This window comes from Sceloporus undulatus, chromosome 5, assembly GCF_019175285.1.
Source record: "Sceloporus undulatus isolate JIND9_A2432 ecotype Alabama chromosome 5, SceUnd_v1.1, whole genome shotgun sequence".
Classification (NCBI taxonomy): domain Eukaryota; kingdom Metazoa; phylum Chordata; class Lepidosauria; order Squamata; family Phrynosomatidae; genus Sceloporus; species Sceloporus undulatus.
In genome coordinates, this window is record NC_056526.1 from 124364451 (window position 1) to 124385756 (window position 21306).

The window sequence follows — 21306 nt, forward strand, 5'->3', positions numbered from 1 at the left end:
AGTAGAAGGGACCGATCTCATTCTTCTACGAACCCAATGGAAGAAGCAGAAGCAGAAACAATAAATTACTGTATAGAAAGAAAAGTATGTTACCATAGCACCTTTGATGATCCAGGGAATGGACAGCAATTGAACTAATGATCTATCTGCAGAATACTGTAATAGCAGTATGATACTAATTTAAATGCCATCTCTCCATAGCAAAAAATATTATCTATATCTCTCCATTCCCCTGATCAGGACTCAAGATGCCTTATAGCAGATAAAAAAAGACATAGTTAAAAATTCACCAAATGTATAAACATTAAAAGGCAATTAAAATATTAAAAAACCTCAGTTAAAAACAAACCATAAAAAAACCAGCATCCAATTCAACTAAAATAACAGATTAAAAATTCAGAATACTGTTTAGGGGAGATAAGCCTTATGTGCTCAGTACTCAAAGTGCTATTGAAACAGAAAGGTTTTCACCTGTCTGCCATATGTGAATAGAAAGGGTGCCCGTTTAACCTCTCCAGAAGTGAATTCTAGAAACTGGGGCAGCCACCGAGAAGCCTCTCTCTCATTTTCCCGCCAGGTGTACATGTGAATGTGGTGGGTGGGAGGCAGAGAAGCCCCCCCCCAGCAGAACTCAACACGTGGATCCATTTATAAGAGATAAGATGGTTGTTCAAATAACCTGGACTTGAGGTATAGGACTTTAAAGGTCAAAAACAGAAACCTGAATTGCTCTTGAAAACAGACTGGCAGCCAGTGCAACAAGAGGCTTGTGTGCTTCCTGTAGCTAACCCCAGTTAACAACCTAGCTTCATCTCTTTGGACTAGGTGAATAAACACTTTTCAAAGACAGACCGCCCCCACCCCCCTTGAGCACAGTAATCCAACCACAATGTAACTAAGGCACGTGTCACCATGTCCAGGTATGATGTAATGAGAAATGTCATTTAGTGAGGCACTTAGAATTTGTCACAAGAATGTCCTAGTGATGTAGTTCAAGGGAGTGGGTAAACAGCTACCTAGCAGTGGCAAATCTAAAGATCCACTCCAAGCCACAAGGCCCAGAATTATAATATAAATTATTCCTATATAAATAAATGATTAAATAAATAAATTATCATATAAATGCAACCATTATATAAATGGAACCATGGCAGGTAAAGTGGTGTCGAACTATTATAACTCTGCAGAGCACACATTTCTTAAATACCTTGTTTCCTGGGACCATATTAAAAGTTCTTATGTTGTGGGTATATGAAGTAACACTTTTCTAATTGGACCTTTTGGATAGACTGAGACAGCTGCTTTTGCTGCTTATTTTAAACTGAAAACCTCATTTGATTATTAATATTTTTGCATAATATGACAGTCTCTAAAAGCATGGATATAGTGCATATAAAAAGCCATGAATAAGTACAAGTCAGAAAGATTTTCTTTTAAATCAGACCTTCAAGTGTTGATATATTTTCAGCTCAAAAAGCTGTGAGCTTAGCAAAACCTCCATTTTAATACAAGATTAAAGAGCTCAGACAGAATAACAGCAAACTCCTAATAATGAAAGAAGGTTGTTTTTATATGTTGGTGTAAAATATACTGCAGAAATCATTCAGTTTAAGACCGCTTTAACTGCCCTGGCTCAATGCTAATGTATTCTGGGAACTGTAGTTTTGTGAAACATTTAACCTTCTCTGTCAGAGAGCTCTGGTGCCATAATAAACTACAATTCCCAAGATTCCATACACTGAACCAGGGCAGTTAAAGCAGTCTCAGACTGGGTTATTTCTTCAGTGTGTTTTGAACCCAAGACTAGATTAAGCAATTCTCTTAAACTGCATTTATTGTCTGGGCAAATCTGTACCACACCTATTGTTTCATGTGGTCTAATCTTATTATTATCTCTGCAGAGAAGTCTTCCTCCCCCCATGTCCCCACTCTTACTGTGCCTCTGTCTGTATACCTGTGGGACAATGTGTGTGGATACCTCTCAGTAGCACTCCATATGACTTCCTAGACTTCACATTCAGACTTGTGAAGAAATTGAATTCTTCATTACCTGGAATGTGGTCATAAAGGATTTCTGGTTTTGACCTTGCATATGTTACCTGAAATAAAAAACATGCATCAACCTGTCTATTCACATTAAGTCTGAGTGAGGTAGCGGCTTCAGCTAGCAAACATGGGGTGACATGAAAGTATAGGCTTGCCATTTGTCCAGAAAACAGTGAAAATCCCAGACAGAAGGGTCTAAAAATGTCCCAGCCAATTCGGCTGGTTGAAGCAGTAGATCCCGGATTCCTCAAGATAGATGTGAAATCTCTTGAAAAGACTCATCATCCTGCTCTTTAGGCTCTGAGTGGTAAAGAACAGCTATCCTAGAGGCAGAGCCCATAAGATGCAAAAGGAAAGAAAGGAAAGGAGGTGAGCAGAGGAGGGCTTGTGTTGTGTCCCGGTAAGTGTGTGGCAACACTGCTTGAGATGGCAGAATTTAGCTTCAAAGAGGCTGCCAGAGTAGGAGGGAATCCCTCTTACTCCCATGGCTGCTTGTGAGTGTCTTTCCACCCCTCTCCATAGAAGTATGTGAAAAGAAAAAAACCCTTTGTTAAGTTCCCTCCCAAGCAGCTAGAATTCAGAGGCATAGGTTTTATTTGCAATGCAGAAATAATGCAGTTTGACAACATTTTAACTGCCATGGCTCAATGTTGTGGAATTTTAGGATTTTTAGTTTTGTGAGATATTCAGCCTCTCTCAGAGAGCTCTGGTGCCACCGCTACATATCCAAAAATGTAAAATGATGGTAATTAACAACAACAACTGAAATATGTGGTAAAACAATGTGAAATGTCAAAATGTAGTGTAAATGTTTTTTGGAGTTGGGGGGGCTGTTGATAAGCCACCCAATCCAATCCCATATACTGTACTTTTGTCCCAGTTTTATAGAAGAGAAATATGGCAACCTTATGAAAGGGCATCTGTTACTTAATTGATGTGGTTGTATTTCCTCTGCCAAGTATGCAGACAAAAACTGCTTGCTGGATATTTTGCTATATAATATGTGCAGACATTCCTTCTTTGACCTCAGGTATTATGCAGCTTGATTTGAGTAGAAATAAGGCACCGTTTGCTGCTGCACGTCAGGCAACAACATGTCCTTAGCCAGCCCCTGCCTATAGCTGTCTGAAAGGACCATCCACATGGCTATTCTCAGCAATCACACACAACTGTTTGTCCCTGTACATAAAACAGATTCATAGAAATATCTCCTCTACTAAGGAAGGCTTTTTAAATCCTTGTCTGGACCACACAATGGTTCTACACAGAAGATAATCATACCTCTAACTGATCTTGTGACTAACAGTACAATCCTATGGTTATCTATTCAGTAATAAGTAGCATTATATTCAACACTGTTTACTCCCAGTTGTGGGCATTAGATTGCAGTCTTAATCTGCAGTCCAACCTATGTTTTCAATTTTGATGCTAGCTGCAATAAGATAAGTGAGATTTACTCCCAAGTAAGTGTGTAAAGGACACCAGCATTAAACACGATAAGAATGATAGCATCTTTTTTATCATTTCCAAAGCAAAAAAAAGGAAAATTGCAAGTATTTTGTTCCTGCTTGACCTTTAATTAAGGAAGACTTTGAAGACTAGATATTTTGAAGGTGAACTGCAAAGGTTAATTGTCTCTTATCCAGTGCTGATGATGACAGGCTTTGTGAAGATGATGGGATTTGAGATGGCAAATGAAGGAAGCAGAAAAGAAAGATGAACTGTTTGTTTATCAGACTAGTCCAAAAACTCTAACCAGAGAATGCTTTTCTGGCTCTAAACTCAGTGATGCATATACAATATATATAGCACTGAAATATGCCAGTTGCTACAGAATAGTAGTTTTGCATTATGGAATGACTAACATGTAACAGAAATAAAACCACCTACTTAGATTTTCCCATCAAAAATCCTCCTACACTGCACCCAGTTAGACTTGGCTTGGCTCAAAAATCACTCTATTTGTTTCTTTCTGTGATCTGAAGCTGTGAACCAGTTTACAACACTGCTTGGTTTAGGACCACCAGAATTGCTGAATCAACCTCTTGTGGCTCCATTTAGCATTCCACATGCCATATGCTGCATTTCTTAAATACCATCAATCTACTCTGTGCCAGAAGACTGTTCAAAACTCTCCATCTGTGGCTAGTTCTGTAGTCTACTGTTTTTAGTGATTATGCCATATTTCATCTGAAAACCAAAAACTACTGAGATGTGTAAGTACGTTAAAACATGTCAAATCAGCAAACAATTCCAGGTTTGTTGTTGCTTTTCACCATCCCTGCTCCTTCTTGTTTTTAAATGCCATTTATTTAACTTCAGTTTGGGGAGAGTATGATATAGTTTTTAATAATGCTACTATAAACATAGTTTCAAACCAGGGGTTTCAGGTCCTTTCCCAAATAGCATGTCAGAGGGGTGAACTGCTGACCTGGTTTCTAGTGTACTTTAGACCAGCACTGAAAGGCAGGTTTTGCATCTTAGAAGGAATTATTTTGCATCTTAGAAGAAAGTTCCTCACTGTTGTTCTTGTCAATTGCCATCAAACTGACTTCAGCTTATGACAACATCATGAATGAGAAATTCAAATCTCTAAAGTGAGACTTGTCCATCATCTGAGATGAATACTAAAGTCAGAGCCTATTCAGTTATGATGCCCTGAGTTTAGATTGCTTTTCTAATACAGGCTTGACACTTTTCCAAGATACTCCAGTATTTTTGGATACATTTTCAAATCATTTTTTTCAGTTTTTTGACAATCTGATTTATTTGCTATTTTTAAGTCTGACTTTTTAGCATACTATGTCTGGTGTTTCTAACATGAAGTTTTAAGCCTGCTGCAGGATCTGCTGCATCACTATGATCTTTATCATGATTAATAATAATCATTAAATACTAATGGTATTGTTGATACTAATAATGATTAATAGTAGTAGCAAGTGCACAGGACTGCAGGAAGATTTTTAGTGATATCAGCAGAACTTAAGTGCCCTTGACTTTACTGTGGTTTCCCCTACGGCATTTATTAGCGGTACTTTCTTCAGTAGCACCTTTAGAAAACCACCACTGAACCTTTAATATTTGGGCTTCAAATCCTCATATTAACCACCAGAAATAAAAACAGTGCCATCAGAATCAACACAACTTCAGATTTACTAATACTTCTTAGAACTGTCATTTTCATATTGAACTGTTTCATTTCACCAGTGTTGTTAATTACATCAAGATAACAGCAGCACCTAAAAGATGTTTCTCTATAGTTGCATGGTGCATTCATCCAGAGAGGGTGAAAACAGTCAAGATGATGCTTTCCATGCTCTGTAAAACATAATCACCTCCCATTTGAGAGCTATAGACATATTTCAATTATTGCAAATGGGAGAAGTCTAGAAATACAAGATGCTGTAAGAGTTTAGTATTATTATTATTTAAAAAAAGAAAAGAAAAATGCAAGTGACAGATTGATAGCAATATAACCCATCTTGGTGTGACTCACAGCAATGAAATCTATATGCTTGCCATGTGAAATCTTCTCTTTGTCTCCCTTCAGATTCCAGAACATGTTATCTCCATGTCAACAGATAAGAAGTGATTGCAAATCACTTCAGGTGTGGCAGGTGGCTAAAGTATATAAACATGCAAGTCATTGAAAAGCCATTCATATGACTCTAAACTACAGTAAACATTTCATGTTACTGAATTTACATTTTACCATTGGTGTATACACATTTGGCACAATGTTGATTTCTTATGCTTTGATACCTATCAGTTACTCTATTGCTCTCACAATCACAGGGCATTTTCAAGCCAAATTTAAGCACATTTTGATTTTCCTTGTTTACTAACCAACAAAGAAGCCCCATTGAGCTCGGTAGAAGTGAGTCAAGGAACAGCTGCCCTAAGCACATGCTCTCACCTCTTATGGATAAATCAATAGATAATAATGATGCTTAATTTTGCTCATGCTAGCTGAAGACTGGCAAAGGCCAAAGAGGCCATTTGAAACATGTTTTGAGTGCCTGCTTAAAGGAGATGTGGGAATTGCAACTAGTTACTATTTCTGAATACATAAAGAGGAAACAGAAATTATTTAGTCCAACATAGAATTCAAGGATGCCATAGGTAGGAAATAGGTATGCAAAAACATTTCTGCAAAGTGAAGACCTACATTATATGCATGCCATGCAAGTGTAAAAGTAAGTCCCGTTGTGTTCAGTAGGGTTCTTTCCAGGGAAATGTGTATAGCATGGGCAGAAACATATATTTCCCATGATAACTCCAGTCCATTGGCTAGGGATGCTGGAACTTAGTGTCCAAAAGCATCCAGAGTGTGACATGCTTCTTGACCCTGCTGTATAAGCAGTCTTGAGCTCCAGTCTGAGAAAAAGGCAAGATATAAGTAAAGTTTGGGATGTATGGATGGAATTCTATGAGACTCCCATTTCAAAGTAAGCCCTGTTGAGTTTAACACATCTTGCTTCCAAGAAACAAGGCAGAGGGTTGCAGCTGTTGTTAATTTTTAAGGCAATACTCCTTTGAAACAAAACATGATGGATCTGTGAATTTTAAAAAATGTGAATTGGGAACAGACGCTGAGAACTCAAAGCAAAAAGTACACAAGCCCCCAAATCTCTGGATAAATTCTCTCTCTCTCTCTCTCTCTCTCTCTCACACACACACACACACACACACTTCATATCTGATCTTTTTATCACACTTTTGTACACAAACTAGAGAGGTGAAACATAACCCCCATTCTTTCATTTTCTGTTTTGTAGAAAGTGACCTTTCAAATGTGCCCAGCACCTTTGAAAATATCACAACACACATTCAAAGAGATGCCCGACAGTGAGCTTTATTATAGTTTTCTTTCTGTGGCTAAGTGCTTAATGAAACTCTAACTTTCAAATGGACTCTGGAAAGGCCTTAATGTTAAGTTTTCTGCTGACAAATAAAAATCTATAATGTTCTGAGCCAATCAAGAGCCTATTGCCAAACTACACAGAAAATTAGATGGAAGCTCTTCTCACAGTGTCTCCCAAGATCCATCAAAGAACAATGAGATTTCTCCAGGCAATACACAGACAGGAAGAGGCAACATCTAGGAGGCTATCCTCATCTCTAGATGACCCTGTGGCATATGATGGATATGGATATACTGGCAAGTCTTTTTGACTCTCAATTGTACAACAATCAGATATAGTTGAAGCTATAAGGTTCTCCAACAGTTATAATGTTTGACTTCTGAACAAATAGATTGAGAATTAGCTTTTTCCTCGGTTGAGTATATGCTTAGGAGCAGTCTGTTCTTAATTTTCAGTTCATGTTCTCCTTCCCAAGCCACTATTTTCCACTTGATTCTGACACACACACACAAAATCAAGAAGGTTTCAGAAACAAGATGTTTGCCCACCCTTTTCTAAAGTTTATTCACCAGTCCTAGAATAATCCAGCATTTCCAGGCCTGATCAAGAGTTTGAGAAAAGGGGCTCTCCTATTGAAGGCATCATATAAGGCACACCTGTGCTCAGATAGTATAATGTCACTGTTTGTGGTGAGTGAAAAATGAATGTGCTACTCCAACAATCTCCTAAAGAGACAAATTGGCCAAAGTGTTTCATCACTTCCAGAATCTGCAAAAAAGTGGAGATTTCATAAATGAGAGGGACCTGCAATGTACTGTTGCAGTGTAACTTCCCTCCTAAGAGGAGTACTTCTATTGAGGGTTACAGTCAGAGACCCCATTCAAACAACATGCCTGATCTAGCACCATCATCATATTTTCATTTTTCATTTACCTCTGACTCCAAGTAAAGCTAGATATCAAAGGGAATTCATATTCCCGGCAATTAACCTGTTTTCTCTTCTGCACCTCCTGTCCATATATTGTTGTTTTTAGCCTTGTTGTCTCACCTTGGCCTTGTTGTAAGCCACCTTGGGTCCCATGTGGGATTGAAATGAAATGAAAGCCTCGGCAATCAGACTTGCAATTAAGCCTGTGTTTACCATCCAGTGACCAAGCACAAATAAATCATATACTAAATATGTGGGTGAGGAAAATGGCATGCTGTGACAAACAGATTAATTGGTCGTCCTTTGGCCAGACTAGACTGTACTTAAATATAGAGTTTTGGAGGAAGAAGTAATAATGCTTCCAGGAAGTTACAGAATACCCTTAAGTGATTTGTGTTGAGGGTGGGAATTGTTACATGGCAGAAATTTGACAGATTTCACAAGGCTTACTAGAGTCTTGATAAGAGGTGTGCCTTTTTTTTTGCAGTGTTTTATTAACTAGGTACAAGTTTTCCCTCCCAGTGAAATTAAACACATCAGCTTCAGGTTAGCATAAGGGGCTGGTGGGATGGGACTTCTGCTCAAGTTTAACATTCCTCTAGCTGACCTTCAGATTCTGTTAAGGCTCTTCATTTACTGTATATACTCATGAATAAGTCTAAAAATTTTAATTTAAAAATTTGACCCACATAAACTGAATCGACTTATCCATGGGGACTGCACTTTAATTCTTGTTTTAAAATGAACTATCCCTTGGTAAAAGTGAGGAATGAAATCTGTCCTGGAAGCACTGCCCTCCTCTACTCTCTCATCCATTCAGGCTTTAATATGAGCACAAACAGTTATGCCTGCTGGAATCTTGTAAATTCTTTGTCATTGTTTTCCTTGCTCCATTCTTTAGGTCCTTTTCTACATGTCCCTGCATTTTACCCTTGATTTATCCATGGGTCATATAAAAATCCATAATTTTGGCCCCAAAACCTACCCTCGACTTATATGTGAGGACAAATTATACAGTAGTTACTATTTTGGTCTTTCATCAGTGGGAGAGACCATTGCTGCAGGCATAGAGGCCACCTTTCTGCTCCTGTGGCCCTGCAGGACCAGCTGGACTGCCAAAAGACAACAGCAAAAAACAACATCAAGACAGAGGTCCACTTCTGATTTGGAAAAATGGGTTGCTTTTATGTTAAACTGTATGGCTGAGTATTAGTGCTGTCTATGAGGGTTTTCAGGTCATGCAGTTTACTTCACCTTTTTTCTTTTTCTTTTTTCCTTTCTTTTCCTTTCCTTTTCTTCGTTTTAATTTTTCAATTTTTTATTTATTTATTTATTTTACTAGAAAAGGGGCAGCTTGGCAGGTCTGGAACAATCAATTACTTTAAATCCAATCCTAGAACTAGAATTTTCCCACTCCAAAAACTCTGAATCTTAGTGCTTTTTAAAATTTATTCTTTGGAAGTCTCTAAAAATATCTTTAAAGCAATATATACTTACACAAGACATAAACTATTATTCAGAAGAACTGCAAGTATCTCAAATAACTACATTTAAAAAACCCTGATGCAACAGGGACTTGTGGAGGGATTCACTTGCTAGTGGGAATCACAATTGCTCTTGGTTCTTCCAGCTGTCAGGGATCACTGCCAAATACTCATCCTAGCAACTGCCCTCCCTTTGGTATGTTGTGCATTTTTGTCTGTATGGTGTTCGAGGCAGAGCTTGGAAAGTTTTCAAAATTAATTAGGTACAGTGACAAGGTCCCCAAAGTAGTTAGTTATCATTGTTGCTGGGATTTCTAAAAGGGGCCAAAGCAATTGGTTGGAGCTATTTATAAATGTTTGAATGCTGTAAACAAATGGCCTGTGTTACATACCTGAGCAGTGAGGCTACACACCCTGCAACTATCAAACGGTTAAAGATGCACTGCCAAAAAAGTAATGTTGTCCCCCTTTTTTGTCTTATAGTTATACATTGGCTATGTCTTAGCTCTTGAAAAAAAGAATTATTTACATGTTGTTCATTACAAAGTTGTTATTGTTAGTAGCTAGTTACTTCCAAGCTCTGGTTTAAAAGTTTGTGGCTATTCTTATGACTACCATTGATTCTGTAGGTTGGATATAATGTTTGTTGTCCAATTTTGTAGATATCCTAGAAGAAGGATTTTTGGTCTGATCCTTCCTCCCAGAAATAGGAAATAAATATTATAATAACAAAACTAGAGTGGCCAGTAGAGTGTACTAAGGCAGTGGTTCCAACCTTGGGTCTATAAGACCTCAGCTCCCAGAAGCACATGATAGCATGCCCAAAGGGCAAGGAGTCTATGAATTTTAGTTCAACAATACTTGGGGCCCCAAACTGGGAACCGCAGCACCATGGAACCACCAGCTACCTCCTTTGTTCAACCGGCAGCTTGCTCTTATTCTTGCAAAAACCACAGTATGTTAGGCAGACTTCAATGGAATCCACTAAATGACTTTTTATGCCCATAAGCACATGTACACAGCTGTGGTTGCTTAAGAGATATTAATTGTTAAAAGCTGCTGAATATAACTTCCTTTCTATAACTGTAGACTATGATCATTTCTAATACAGCAAATGTAGAGTGCACAAAACTGAAATCCTCCCTGCTCTGTTTTAAAAGTTAATTTTTTTAGTAGTCTAACATTACTACCTCATGATGACAATGTTCTTGTTTTAACTATTAGTATTAGGTCTTTTTCACACTGCATAATGATAGCACTCTGATAGCATTTTAACTGCCTGAGGAATCTTGGGGTAACATACTAGAGCTCTCTGTTACCTGCTTCCTAAACTGCAAATCCCAGGATTCCAGAGGATGCAGCCATAGCAGTTAAAGTCGTATCAAACACCTATAGTTATGCAGTGTGAAGGGGACCTGTTTTGCTATTATTATTGCTTTGTGTAGAGGCCTTTGTATACATGTTAATTTGCAGATTAATACAAGCAGCAACAGCCACCCAAAGAGCCTACAGTCTAAATGTCATTGGCAAGGGGAGACATCCATAACTGTGCTTTGTTTTCTCCTTTCCTACACAGAGAGCCTCTGGGCTTATTTTTCACCACTTCTTGATGATACTCTGTAGTCAGATAGCACAATCACAAATGCACTGTAGTCACACACTCTCTGTATACCTGCCACATATGTGGAAAAACAGGGACATGTCTCTAGTAACAGTAACAACTTTAAGTTGGCATCATACCAATGACATGGGGGAGGAGAAGCAGAGTAGGAAAAAGGGTAGCTAGGAGGAAGCGAATGTTTTCTCAAAGTCATCAGTACACTATATTGAGATTCAGTAGATACATTTCACTCAGTGATGTATACTGTTTTTCTTGCATTTTTACTATGCCCTGGAGCTGGTTTTAGGGATGCTAGCAAAACCTAAACACAGCCGCCTATGTAAAATATAATTGCATAATGGTAAGAAAAGTCACACATAATTATGTAATTATAACTTGGTAGTAGAACCAAAGAAATAAAACAGTATAATATAATATAATTCAATATAAATTGAAGTGACTAAGATAGAAATATTTGACCATTTTGGTAAGACATCTTAACTAAGGCATCTTACCTATATAAAATAAAATAAATCTCAGCTTCAGCCTTCTATCAGCTACTCTGAACAGCAAAGTGAGATGTGTCCAAGATGTCAGGTACAGAATACAGATGATGGGGTACTTGAAAGTAGATGGAGGTTGTTAGGTGTTATGAAGTGTTCACACTCTGTGTGTGTGTGTGTGTGTGTGTGTGTGTGTGTGTGTGTTGTGCGCACCCAGCTACCATTGCCAGTCAGTTTTCAGCCTGGTTAAATAAAAAGATATCTTACATACACATCACCCCCTACTGGGGATGAATCGAATAGCACCAACCAGTTCCCCAAAGTAATAACTGCCTTTGTGTGTATGTTTGGTCTACAGTGCTCAAAAGACTAATAATAATAATAATAATAATAATAATAATAATAATAATAATAATAATAATCTTTTGTTATATCCTGCCTGCTCCGATTAGGACTGAGGTGGCTTACAGTAAAAACAATCCATTACATAATAAAACACAACCTTCAAAAGGCACAGCTGGGACTGCTGTGCACAAGAAAAGGCATCCATGTGAAAAAAGAGTATGCTTAGAGCAGTGCCTAGGATCAATGAAAACAAACAGGGTGATATCCTATGCATATATTGACATAACTTTTCGAAAGAGAGGGGGGGAACTAACTATCCCTATATCCCTTCACCTATTGAGCCCACAGTCGTACCATCTTGTGCATGCATGTGCAAACAGCGGGGATGGAATGTGTCACATACTCTCCTTAGAGCCACCAAATATGAGTGTCATGGGGGTCAACTCTTGAAGACGAGATTGAGATAAGTTTCCTATCAAGCTAACAGAAGGCTAGGGGTTTCCCCTCCCCCCACCCACTTTTGCATGGAGATAAAATTGCCCTTAAGAAAGGCTGACACGCTCTCAAAGGTACCTAAGGCACAAACAAACAAACAAACAAACAAATGGGAGCGCATTGGGAGTCCCCTCTCCTCCCAGCCTAAGCTCTCAAGGTCGCCCACTGTCTCCCAGCCTCTGCAAAGAGTGGCCTTAATTGCGGAGCTGCTCCCTGGAAGATTAATGGGGACAGGACTCCCTCTGCCTCAGACTCTGCTCTACACAGAGAGGCCACATGCAGGGCCTGCCAGTCACCATGGGACAGCATTCAGATATGGCCCAGATGAAGGTTGTCACTCAGAAGCACACATTCACACACACTCTGCACACCTTTGGGATGTGTCTGTGTGTGTTTAGGGGGAGCAATCCGCTGGCTGGGAAATGCCATATTGTTCTCAAGTGAAACTTTCCTCATGAACCCAAGTTACCCATTGCATCTGTTGTGAAGGGGAGATGCAGATACGGAAAAGGGGATGCACAAGGATCTGAGTTTATCCATGAGCTGAGGCTGGAAACTTGTAGTGCAGGCCTTCTAATAAATCACCACCAAACCACTATACTGTAGTTACTGAAAAATGGCATCCGTTCACCTTTGCTACATTCACCAAGTGATAAGCCCCTCCAACAGCTGCCGTCTTCTGTGCCCTAGTTTTGAAGCAAGTCCCCGACCAGCTTATTAGGGGGGCTTACTTTGGAGTAACTAAATGATGATGATGATGATGATGATGATGATGATATATTTATTTGTATCCCACCTCTCCCTTCTTGTACACACAGCACCAAGCTGCAAAAGTTTTGGCAGGGAAAGGGGGTCTCCATCAGCCAAAGAGCATCATAGAATCACAGAGTTGGAAGAGACCACAAGGGCCATCCAGTCCAGAGAAGGAACTGCAATGTTCAGCTGGAAACAGGAGCCAGAAAAAAACCCAAACCAAGCCAAACCCCAATCCTACCAACCTAAGTTCCCCTCAGCACTTGGTCACCAGAGACAGTGAAACCTCCCTCTGTCTCTCTCTCTCTCTCTCTTCAGGGAGGCACTGGCAGCAGGGAGGCTGACAAGGAGGCTTTCAGAAAGCTTTCACACACGTTTCTATAGAGGGCTGTAAACTGAGATACCTCCCCCAAAAACCCACTCAGTTTACTTCTATCCATCTGATTTTTTTGAGCGCTGTTCCTGATCTGCCGGCATCTGCAGCAATTTTGGCACACAGGAGAACCCTGCTCCCTCTTTCATTTGTCTCTTTGCTGACCATCCCCACAGACCTCAAGGTTCCTCTTGAACATGTGAAGCAATGGGCTTCACATCTGGCGCACACACAACAGCTGGGGGATTACTCACATTTGTCGCTGCTAGTGCAGAAGATGGGCAGAAATGAAGGTATTATACTATTACACTCCCCCCCCCGAAACACACACACACACAGAAAGAGAGAGAGAGAGAGACTTGTTCTCCTCTGCCCCCTTCCAGTGGGGTTTCTTCTGGGCCCACAACAAACTCCAGCTCCCAGAATTCCATAGCCTTGAGCCACAGAAAGAGTCAAAGCGGGGCCAAACCGGGTTATTCCTCCAGTGTGGATGCAGCTCGTGTGTGTTTCAAGCATCCACTCCATGGGTCCCAATGCAAAGTCCCCCTAAAACACCGTCTGCTTCTGAACTCCTTGCAGAGGGGAGTGGGAGACTTTTAGAAGGAATCAAAACCAACACTTCTTAGGAAAGAAGGCGCAAGAAGGGGAACGGGGTCCTTCTCCGACTCCCTGCACACACAGCCATCCCCTCTTTTCCTTGTGGCACTAGACAAATCTGTGCAAAGCGAGGGGAAAGAGGCAAGAGAGGGAAACCTTGAGAGGAAGTTCTGTCGGAGGAGAAGGAAAAGGAGAAGGAGAACCCCAAAGCCGGCCCTAAACACTTCTGTCGGAGGAGGAGGAGAAGATGTGAAGGACAGAAGAGAACCCCCCAAACAGATAGTGCCAGGGAATCAAAGAGGACGCCAGCCTCCCTTCCTGGGGCTCTGGGTGGCTGTGTGTGGCTATGTCTTCCTGGTCTTGAATTCGGAGTGTTGGTACCCTGCTCTTGGGGCGCTCTCCGAAGTGCTGAGGGAACCTGGCCCCAGAAACGGGCGCTTTCCCCTCCGATCTCGAAAGAGAAAGCGGGAGCACGTCCTCCCAGAAGACGGGCAAAGGCTCCTCTTTCTTTGCCTCCTGGAAAGACCCTTTCTCCCCCTAAACCCCAGCATCCCCTCCAACTCCTCCGGGCAGAGAGCCAAAGGGAGGGAGGGTCGGGAGGCTGATAGTTATTCCTTCTTTCCTTCCTTCCTTCCTTCCTTCCTTCATCCCTCCCTCACTCCTTTCCTCCCTTCCTTCTTTAATTCCTTATTGGCTTCCTCCCTAGCTCCCTTCTCTTTCCTTCCTTCCTTCCTTCCTTCCTTCCTTCATCCCTCCCTCCCTCCTTTCCTCCCTTCCTTCTTTAATTCCTTCTTGCTTCCTCCCTAGCTCCCTTCTCTTTCCTTCCTTCCTTCCTCTCCTCCTGCTCCAGGTGTCCCTCCTTCCTTGGCGTACCTTGAGCTCCTCAATGTCCATCGGGGGGGCTCTTTCCATCGGGGCCCGGGGGGAGGGCGAGGGGCTGCCCAGGCGGGCAAGGGGAAGCCAAGGGGGGCTCCTCCGAGCAAGTTGTGCCCCTGCCGCCTCCTCCTCCTCCTCCTCTTCCTCGGCGGCGCATCCGAGCCGGGAGCCTTAGCCCCGCAGCCCTCTCCAGGGGGGGCTCAGCCTGGTCCTCCAAATCCGGCAGGGTCCGGGCAAAGGGGGCATCCTCCTCCGGGAACCAGGGCCCCTTGGCTTTTCCCCCTTGGTCCTGCTTTGCTCCCGGCAGAAGAAGCCAGCGACAGGTGCTCCTCCGCTGAAGACACCCCCAAAAAGGGGGACACCAGGTGCGAAAGGAGAACGAGAGATCGAGCGAAAGCGAGAGTGGAGCAATCCTGGCTGCCGCCTCCTCTAGCAAGGCAAGGCTCCGGCTCTCCCTCCGGACGGCGCCGATGCAGCAAAGCCGGCCGCGGCCGGGGAAGGGAAGGAGTGCCTCGGGAGGGAGAGGAGGAGGAGGAGGCAGAGCAGCCCGGGGTCCTCCTCCTCCATCACCGCCGCCGCCGCCTGCATGGCTCCTCCGCTTCGGGGCCTCCGGAGAAGAGCCTCAGCCCGCCAGGATGCGGAGCCCCGGCCCTTTGGACGCCTCCCCGGCGGAGAGAAGGAAGGAAGGAGCCCGGGAGGAAGAAGAGACAGCCAGGGAGAAGGAGGCTCCAGGAGGAGCTTCCTTCTGAGAAACAGGAACCGAGGAAGAAGAGTCCAGCAGCTTCCCTTCCTTCCTTCTTTTCTTCCTTCCTTCCCTCCTACAGAGAAAGAGAGAGCGAGGAAGAAGGGCCGAGGAGCGAGCTTCCTTCCTTCCTTCCTTCCCCCTCTTCTTCTCTTTTATTCCTCCCTTTCTTCTTTCTTTCCTTCTTTCTTTCAGAGACACAGAAACCGAGGAAGAAGAGTCCAGGAGCTTGCCTCCCTTCCTTTGCCTCCCTTCCTTCTCCCTCTCCTTCTCTTTTTCTCTTTTATTCCTCCCTTCTTCCTTCCTCCCTTCCTCTCCTCCTGTTTTACTCTCCTTCGCCGCCAGGGGACTGGCTCCCTTCTGACTCTGAGGAGGGGATTCTCCTCTCTCTCTCTCTCTCTCTCTCTCTCTCTCCAAAAAGAAAAATAACATAGAAAAATAAAGAAATAAATGTAAAGCAACGTTTCCCTTCAGCGCCTCTCTCTCTCTCTCTCTCTCTCTTTCCCTCAAAGAGAGAGAAGGAGAAAGACTGTTCTATGTCTCTCTCTTTGTCGGGTCCTAAAAGCCTCTTCTGGGTTTTCCCTCCTTTTTTCCCCCTGAGGAGCCCTGAGGGCAAGGGGAGGAGGGGGAGTCCTCCTTTTCCCGGACCTGTCCTCCCATTTGGGCCCTGTCTCCAGGAGGAATGTCGACGCCTCCTCCCTTTGGAGCCTAGCTTAAGAAGTAGCTTGGGTTTATTATATTCCTACATATGAGTGTGTTTTAGCCATTTGTAGCCTTGGAAAGCCCTCCGTTTTCGAAGTGTCCTCCTTTGCAGTTAGGCCACCTACTCCCCCTGTCCTCCTTTTCCAGGACCTGTCCTCCATTTCGGCCTTCCGCCCAGGAGGAAGGTCAACCTGTCCTCCATTTTGAGCATGGCTCAGAAGCCGCATGGGTTGATATTTCTATGGACTTTTCTCACACAGGGAAACATGGAAGGAGATGAGTGTTTTTAGCCATTTATTTTGGAACGTCACACACAGTCTTCGAAGTCCTCCGGCCTGTCCTCCTTTTCCAGGACACGTCCTCCATGTCAGCCTTCCATCCGGGAGGAATGTCAAAAGGTCCTCCCTTTTGAGCGTGGCTAAGAAGCAGCACAAGATGATATTTATCTGAGGGTTTGAGCCTTTGCTTTGGCAATGTCCTCCATGTTCCTGGAGTGGCCTCCATTGTGGGGTGCCTTAATAATGATCATCATAATAATAATGGTATTTTCCCACCTCTCCCAGGTGGATCCAGGTGGAATGACAACCCAATACAGTATACAATATACAAATACAAACCACAACAGTAAAGTATTGTTACATAGCAGCATCCAACATCCCCACAAAACACTGAGGCCTTTAATCGTCCAACCCAAGGGCACAAAAGACCCCATGAAAGCTTTGGGAGCGCCACTGGACTTCTTCTTCAGGCAAAAGTGGTAAGAATCATACAGGAAGAATATAGAGACATACATATACTGTAAACACACACACACCTGATCACTATATACAGTGTGTGTGTGTGTGTGTGTATAATACTGCCATTGTCTCTCTCTCTTTAACCTGGTCATTATATGACCAGGTATATATATACATTATATACATGTCGGTCTCTCTTTCTGTGTGTATATATATGTGTGTGGGTGTGTGCATGTGTGTCAGTGTGTGTATTGACCATGCTGCCATTCTTTCTCTCTCTCTAATATGGTCAGAGTTAGGTGTGTATATATATATATGTGTGTGTGTGTGTGTGTGCGTGTGTGCGTGTGTTTGTGTGTGTATGATGACCAGGTTAAAGAGAGAGAACGGCAGCAGAGAAGCTCAGGACAAGGCAGCTTTGGTGTCGTGGTTTGAGTGTTGGATGACAACTCTTAAGACTCGACTTCCAATTCCCACTCGAGCCTAAACTCTCACTGGCTGACCTTGGGCAAGTCACACTCTCTCAGCTTCGGAGGATGGCAATGGCACCCCCCCCCCCCCAAGAAACTTGCCAAGAAAACCCCTGGATAGGTTCACTTTAGGGTAGCCATAAGTCAAAAATGACTTGGAAGCACACCATCAAACAACAAGCTTAGGCGGAGCTTTCTGTGGAGTCACTCTGCAGAGGAAAGGACTTAGCTTGCTTTCTTGGGTGGTGGCAGAGAGGTGGAGGAATCTTGCTAGGACATCATCATCATCATCCTCATCATCCTCATCATCTTATTATTATTATTATTATTATTAGTAGTAGTAGTAGTAGTAGTAGTAGTATCCCTCCAGTTGCTTCTCCCCCACACACCTCCCCTAACCACTATACTGTATTTCCTTTTAAGCTCAACTCCCCCCCCCCAGACACTTTTCTAGGATGGCTGTGAAGGGCTGGCATGATGGATTGATCAATTCAAATATTCCTGATCAGTGGGAAAGCCATATATTGACGATGCACAGAGCTAACTAATTCAGACCATTTTCTTGACCAAGTGATTCCTCCCTGCCCTTGAGTTTGAGATTCCCAGGAACAGAGAGAGCTAGAACAACTCTGTTCTCTCTCTTTTTTCTCCGCTCCTCTCTGTCGATAAAAATAATTTACTTTCATCTCACCATGTCCTTAGGATCTGCCACTTAGATTTTTTTTAAAAAATGATTTTATCTTGATGGGGAGGGAGGGAAGGTTATAAAACCCAAGCAAACTGCACCTGTTGGTGTGCCACCCTTCATCCTTTCTCCTCTGCCCCACCTAGGGTTGCCATAACCACCTCAATGTATGGAATCATTCAGCAGTTTCCCCCAAATGCAGACCAGAATGTGGGCCTGGCTAACCCCATTGTTTACAGTTGAGTGGATGAAATGAAGGAAGCCTTGTGGCATACTGAGTGAATCATTGCAGCACAAGCTAAGCATGCATATATAAAAATATACTGCAACTTTTGGTCCAAAACACACTGCAGAAATCATCCAGTTTGAGACTGCTTTAACTGCCATGGCTCAATGCTAGGGGATACTGGGAACTGTAGTTTTATGAGACATTTAGACTTCTCTATTATGGCTCTGGTGCCACAATAAACTACAATTCTAAGGTCCTGAACAGACAGACCAAAATAAAGCTGCTTTGGGTCACTTTGGAGGTATGCTGTTTAAATGATGTATGCGTCCTAAGAGGCCAGAAGCCACGCCAAAGCCATGATCTGGTCCTAAGGACTGAAGCGCAGCTTTGGAGCAGCTTCTGGCCTCTTAAGATGTGTGTGTCATTTAAACAGCATACCTTCAAAGTGACCTGAAGCAGCTTTATTTTGGCCTGTCTGTTTGGGCCCTAGCACAGAATCAGGGCAGCTGAAGTGGTCACAAACTGGATTATTTCTACAGTGTTTTTGGGACCCTACTTTCTCTCCACTGGCTTTCTGTGGGAAATGTACCAGTGTTGGAACCATACAGCCTCTATATCAGGAATGGGAACTGCATGTCACTTCCAGACATTGTTGGATAGCCTCATCTGCTCACTGCAGGTTGGGTCTCTCTTACCTGAAAGGCTTGTAACAGAAGTGTTTTGGATTTCAGATTGATTGATTGATTTGATTTGATTGATTTGATTCTGGAAAACCTATATTTGCACATACGTACATAATGAGATACCTTGGAGATGGGATCCAAGTCTAAACACACAGAATTCATTCATCTTTCATATACAGTCGGCCCTCCTTATACACGGATTTTTTTATACACGGATTCAAGCATACACGGTTTAAAAATGTTCCAAAAAAGTATAAATTTACCTTGATGTTCCATTTTTTATTAGGGACACCATTTTGCTATGTCATTATACTTAATGGGACTTGAGCATACACGGATTTTGTTATACACGGGGGATCTTGGAACCAAACCCCAGCGTATAACAAGGATCCACTGTATACCTTATACACCTAACCTGAAGGTAATTTTTTCATGATATTTTTTAACAATTTTGTATACAAAAGAAAGTTTGTGCACACTGAACAAGCAGAAAGTAAACGTGTCACTATCTCAGCCACCCATGAAAAAGAAAACATTTTGGTTTTTGAAGCATTTTTGGATTTCAGAATTCCAGATAAGAGCAACCCTGCCTGTATTGACTATTGACCTGGATCTCCTAGAAGTTTACTGCCATTTCTACGGCAATTCCTATCCCCCAAACATACATAGATGGAGCCCAATATGTTCCTGGATCACTCATCACCCAATATCAAAGTCTTCCCTCCTTATGTCAGGATGAAGATGCATTGGCTTGAATCTTTGTCTCCAGCCTGTTGAACATTGTTGAGTCAGACAGTAATTCATTTAATTGTAGCATGGGATAGTGATTTGAGTGTTGGGCTATGACTTTGGAGAATCCTGCTCATGAAACCCACTGAGTGGCCTGATGTCATGGCCAGCCAAGAACAGCTCTCAGAGGAGGAGGATGAAGAGGGGCCTCCTCCAGAGCAAGAGCTAATTGAGGCTACACCAGGTGCTCATCCTCCTCTGCCAGGTCCCAGCTGTGATCTCCCAGCCTCAGAGGAGGAGGCCCAACCAGGTCCTTATGTTAGTGAGCTGCCTCCTGTGGTGCAACAGCCTAGTGGTGACTCTGGGGAGGAAGCTTGCCTGGAGGTGCCTACTTACAAACAGCGAAGGGCTGAGAGTGCTTGCAGGCGCAGGTCTAGGAGGATTGCAGAGAGGCAATCAGCAAACCAGCTGCAGGTGGCACGGGGGAGAGTTTCCCTTACTTAAGCTGTAGAAAGGCCTCAACTCAGTGTCAGAGTTTATTGCATGATCCCTTGGTGCGATTGCTGCTGGCACTGGCTCCTTGTATCTTGATTCCTTGTTGCTTTGACCTTGGACTGGACCCTTGTTATCTTCTGGCTGCTTTGACCTTGGACTGCTTTGACTACTCTGACTCCTGGTATCCTGACTTCAGCTTGGCTTTCGGACTACTCTGACTTCTGGTATCCTAGAATCATAGAATCGTAGAGTTGGAAGAGACCACTAGGGCCATCCAGTCCAACCCCCTGCCATGCAGGAAATCCAAATCAAAGCATCCCTGACAGATGGCCATCCAGCCTCTGTTTAAAGACCTCCAAGGAAGGAGTCTCTATCACCCTCCGAGGGAGTGCATTCCACTGTTGAACAGCCCTTACTGTCAGGAAGTTCCTCCTAATGTTCAGATGGAATCTCTTTTCCTGTAGCTTGCATCCATTGTTCCAGGTCCTGTTCTCTGGAGCAGCAGAAAACAAGCTTGCTTCCTCTTCAATATGAGATCCTTTCAAACATTTAAACAGGGCTATCATATCACCTCTTAACCTTCTTTTCTCCAGGCTAAACATCCCCAGCTCCCTAAGGCATTCCTCATAGGGCATTGTTTCCAGACCCTTCACCATTTTTGTCGCCCTCCTTTGGATACGCTCCAGTTTCTCAATGTCCTTTCTGAATTGTGGCGCCCAGAACTGGACACAATATTCTAGGTGGGGCCTGACCAAAGCAGAATACAGTGGCACTATTACTTCTCTTGATCTAGACACTATACTTCTATTGATGCAGCCTAAAATAGCATTGGCCATTTTAGCTGCCGCATCACACTGTTCACTCATGTTCAACTTGTGGTCTACTTGAACTCCTAGATCCCTTTCACACGTACTTTCCTGACTTCGGCTTGGCTTCTTAGACTGCTCTCACGCTTACTCCTTGCAAGGT

The 21306-nt window shown here is 42.8% G+C and overlaps 1 protein-coding gene across 1 annotated transcript in view; it reads right to left on the minus strand.

Annotated features, from left to right (window-relative positions):
* Positions 1-15010, minus strand: part of SGCZ (sarcoglycan zeta) — a 610988-nt gene extending 595978 nt beyond the window's left edge. Inside the window, exon 1 of the mRNA XM_042468999.1 lies at positions 14863-15010. Within this exon, the coding sequence (XP_042324933.1) occupies positions 14863-14901 (39 nt within the window). The 5' untranslated portion in view covers positions 14902-15010. The remainder of the gene's footprint in view (positions 1-14862) is intronic.
* Positions 15011-21306: the final 6296 nt, after the last annotated feature.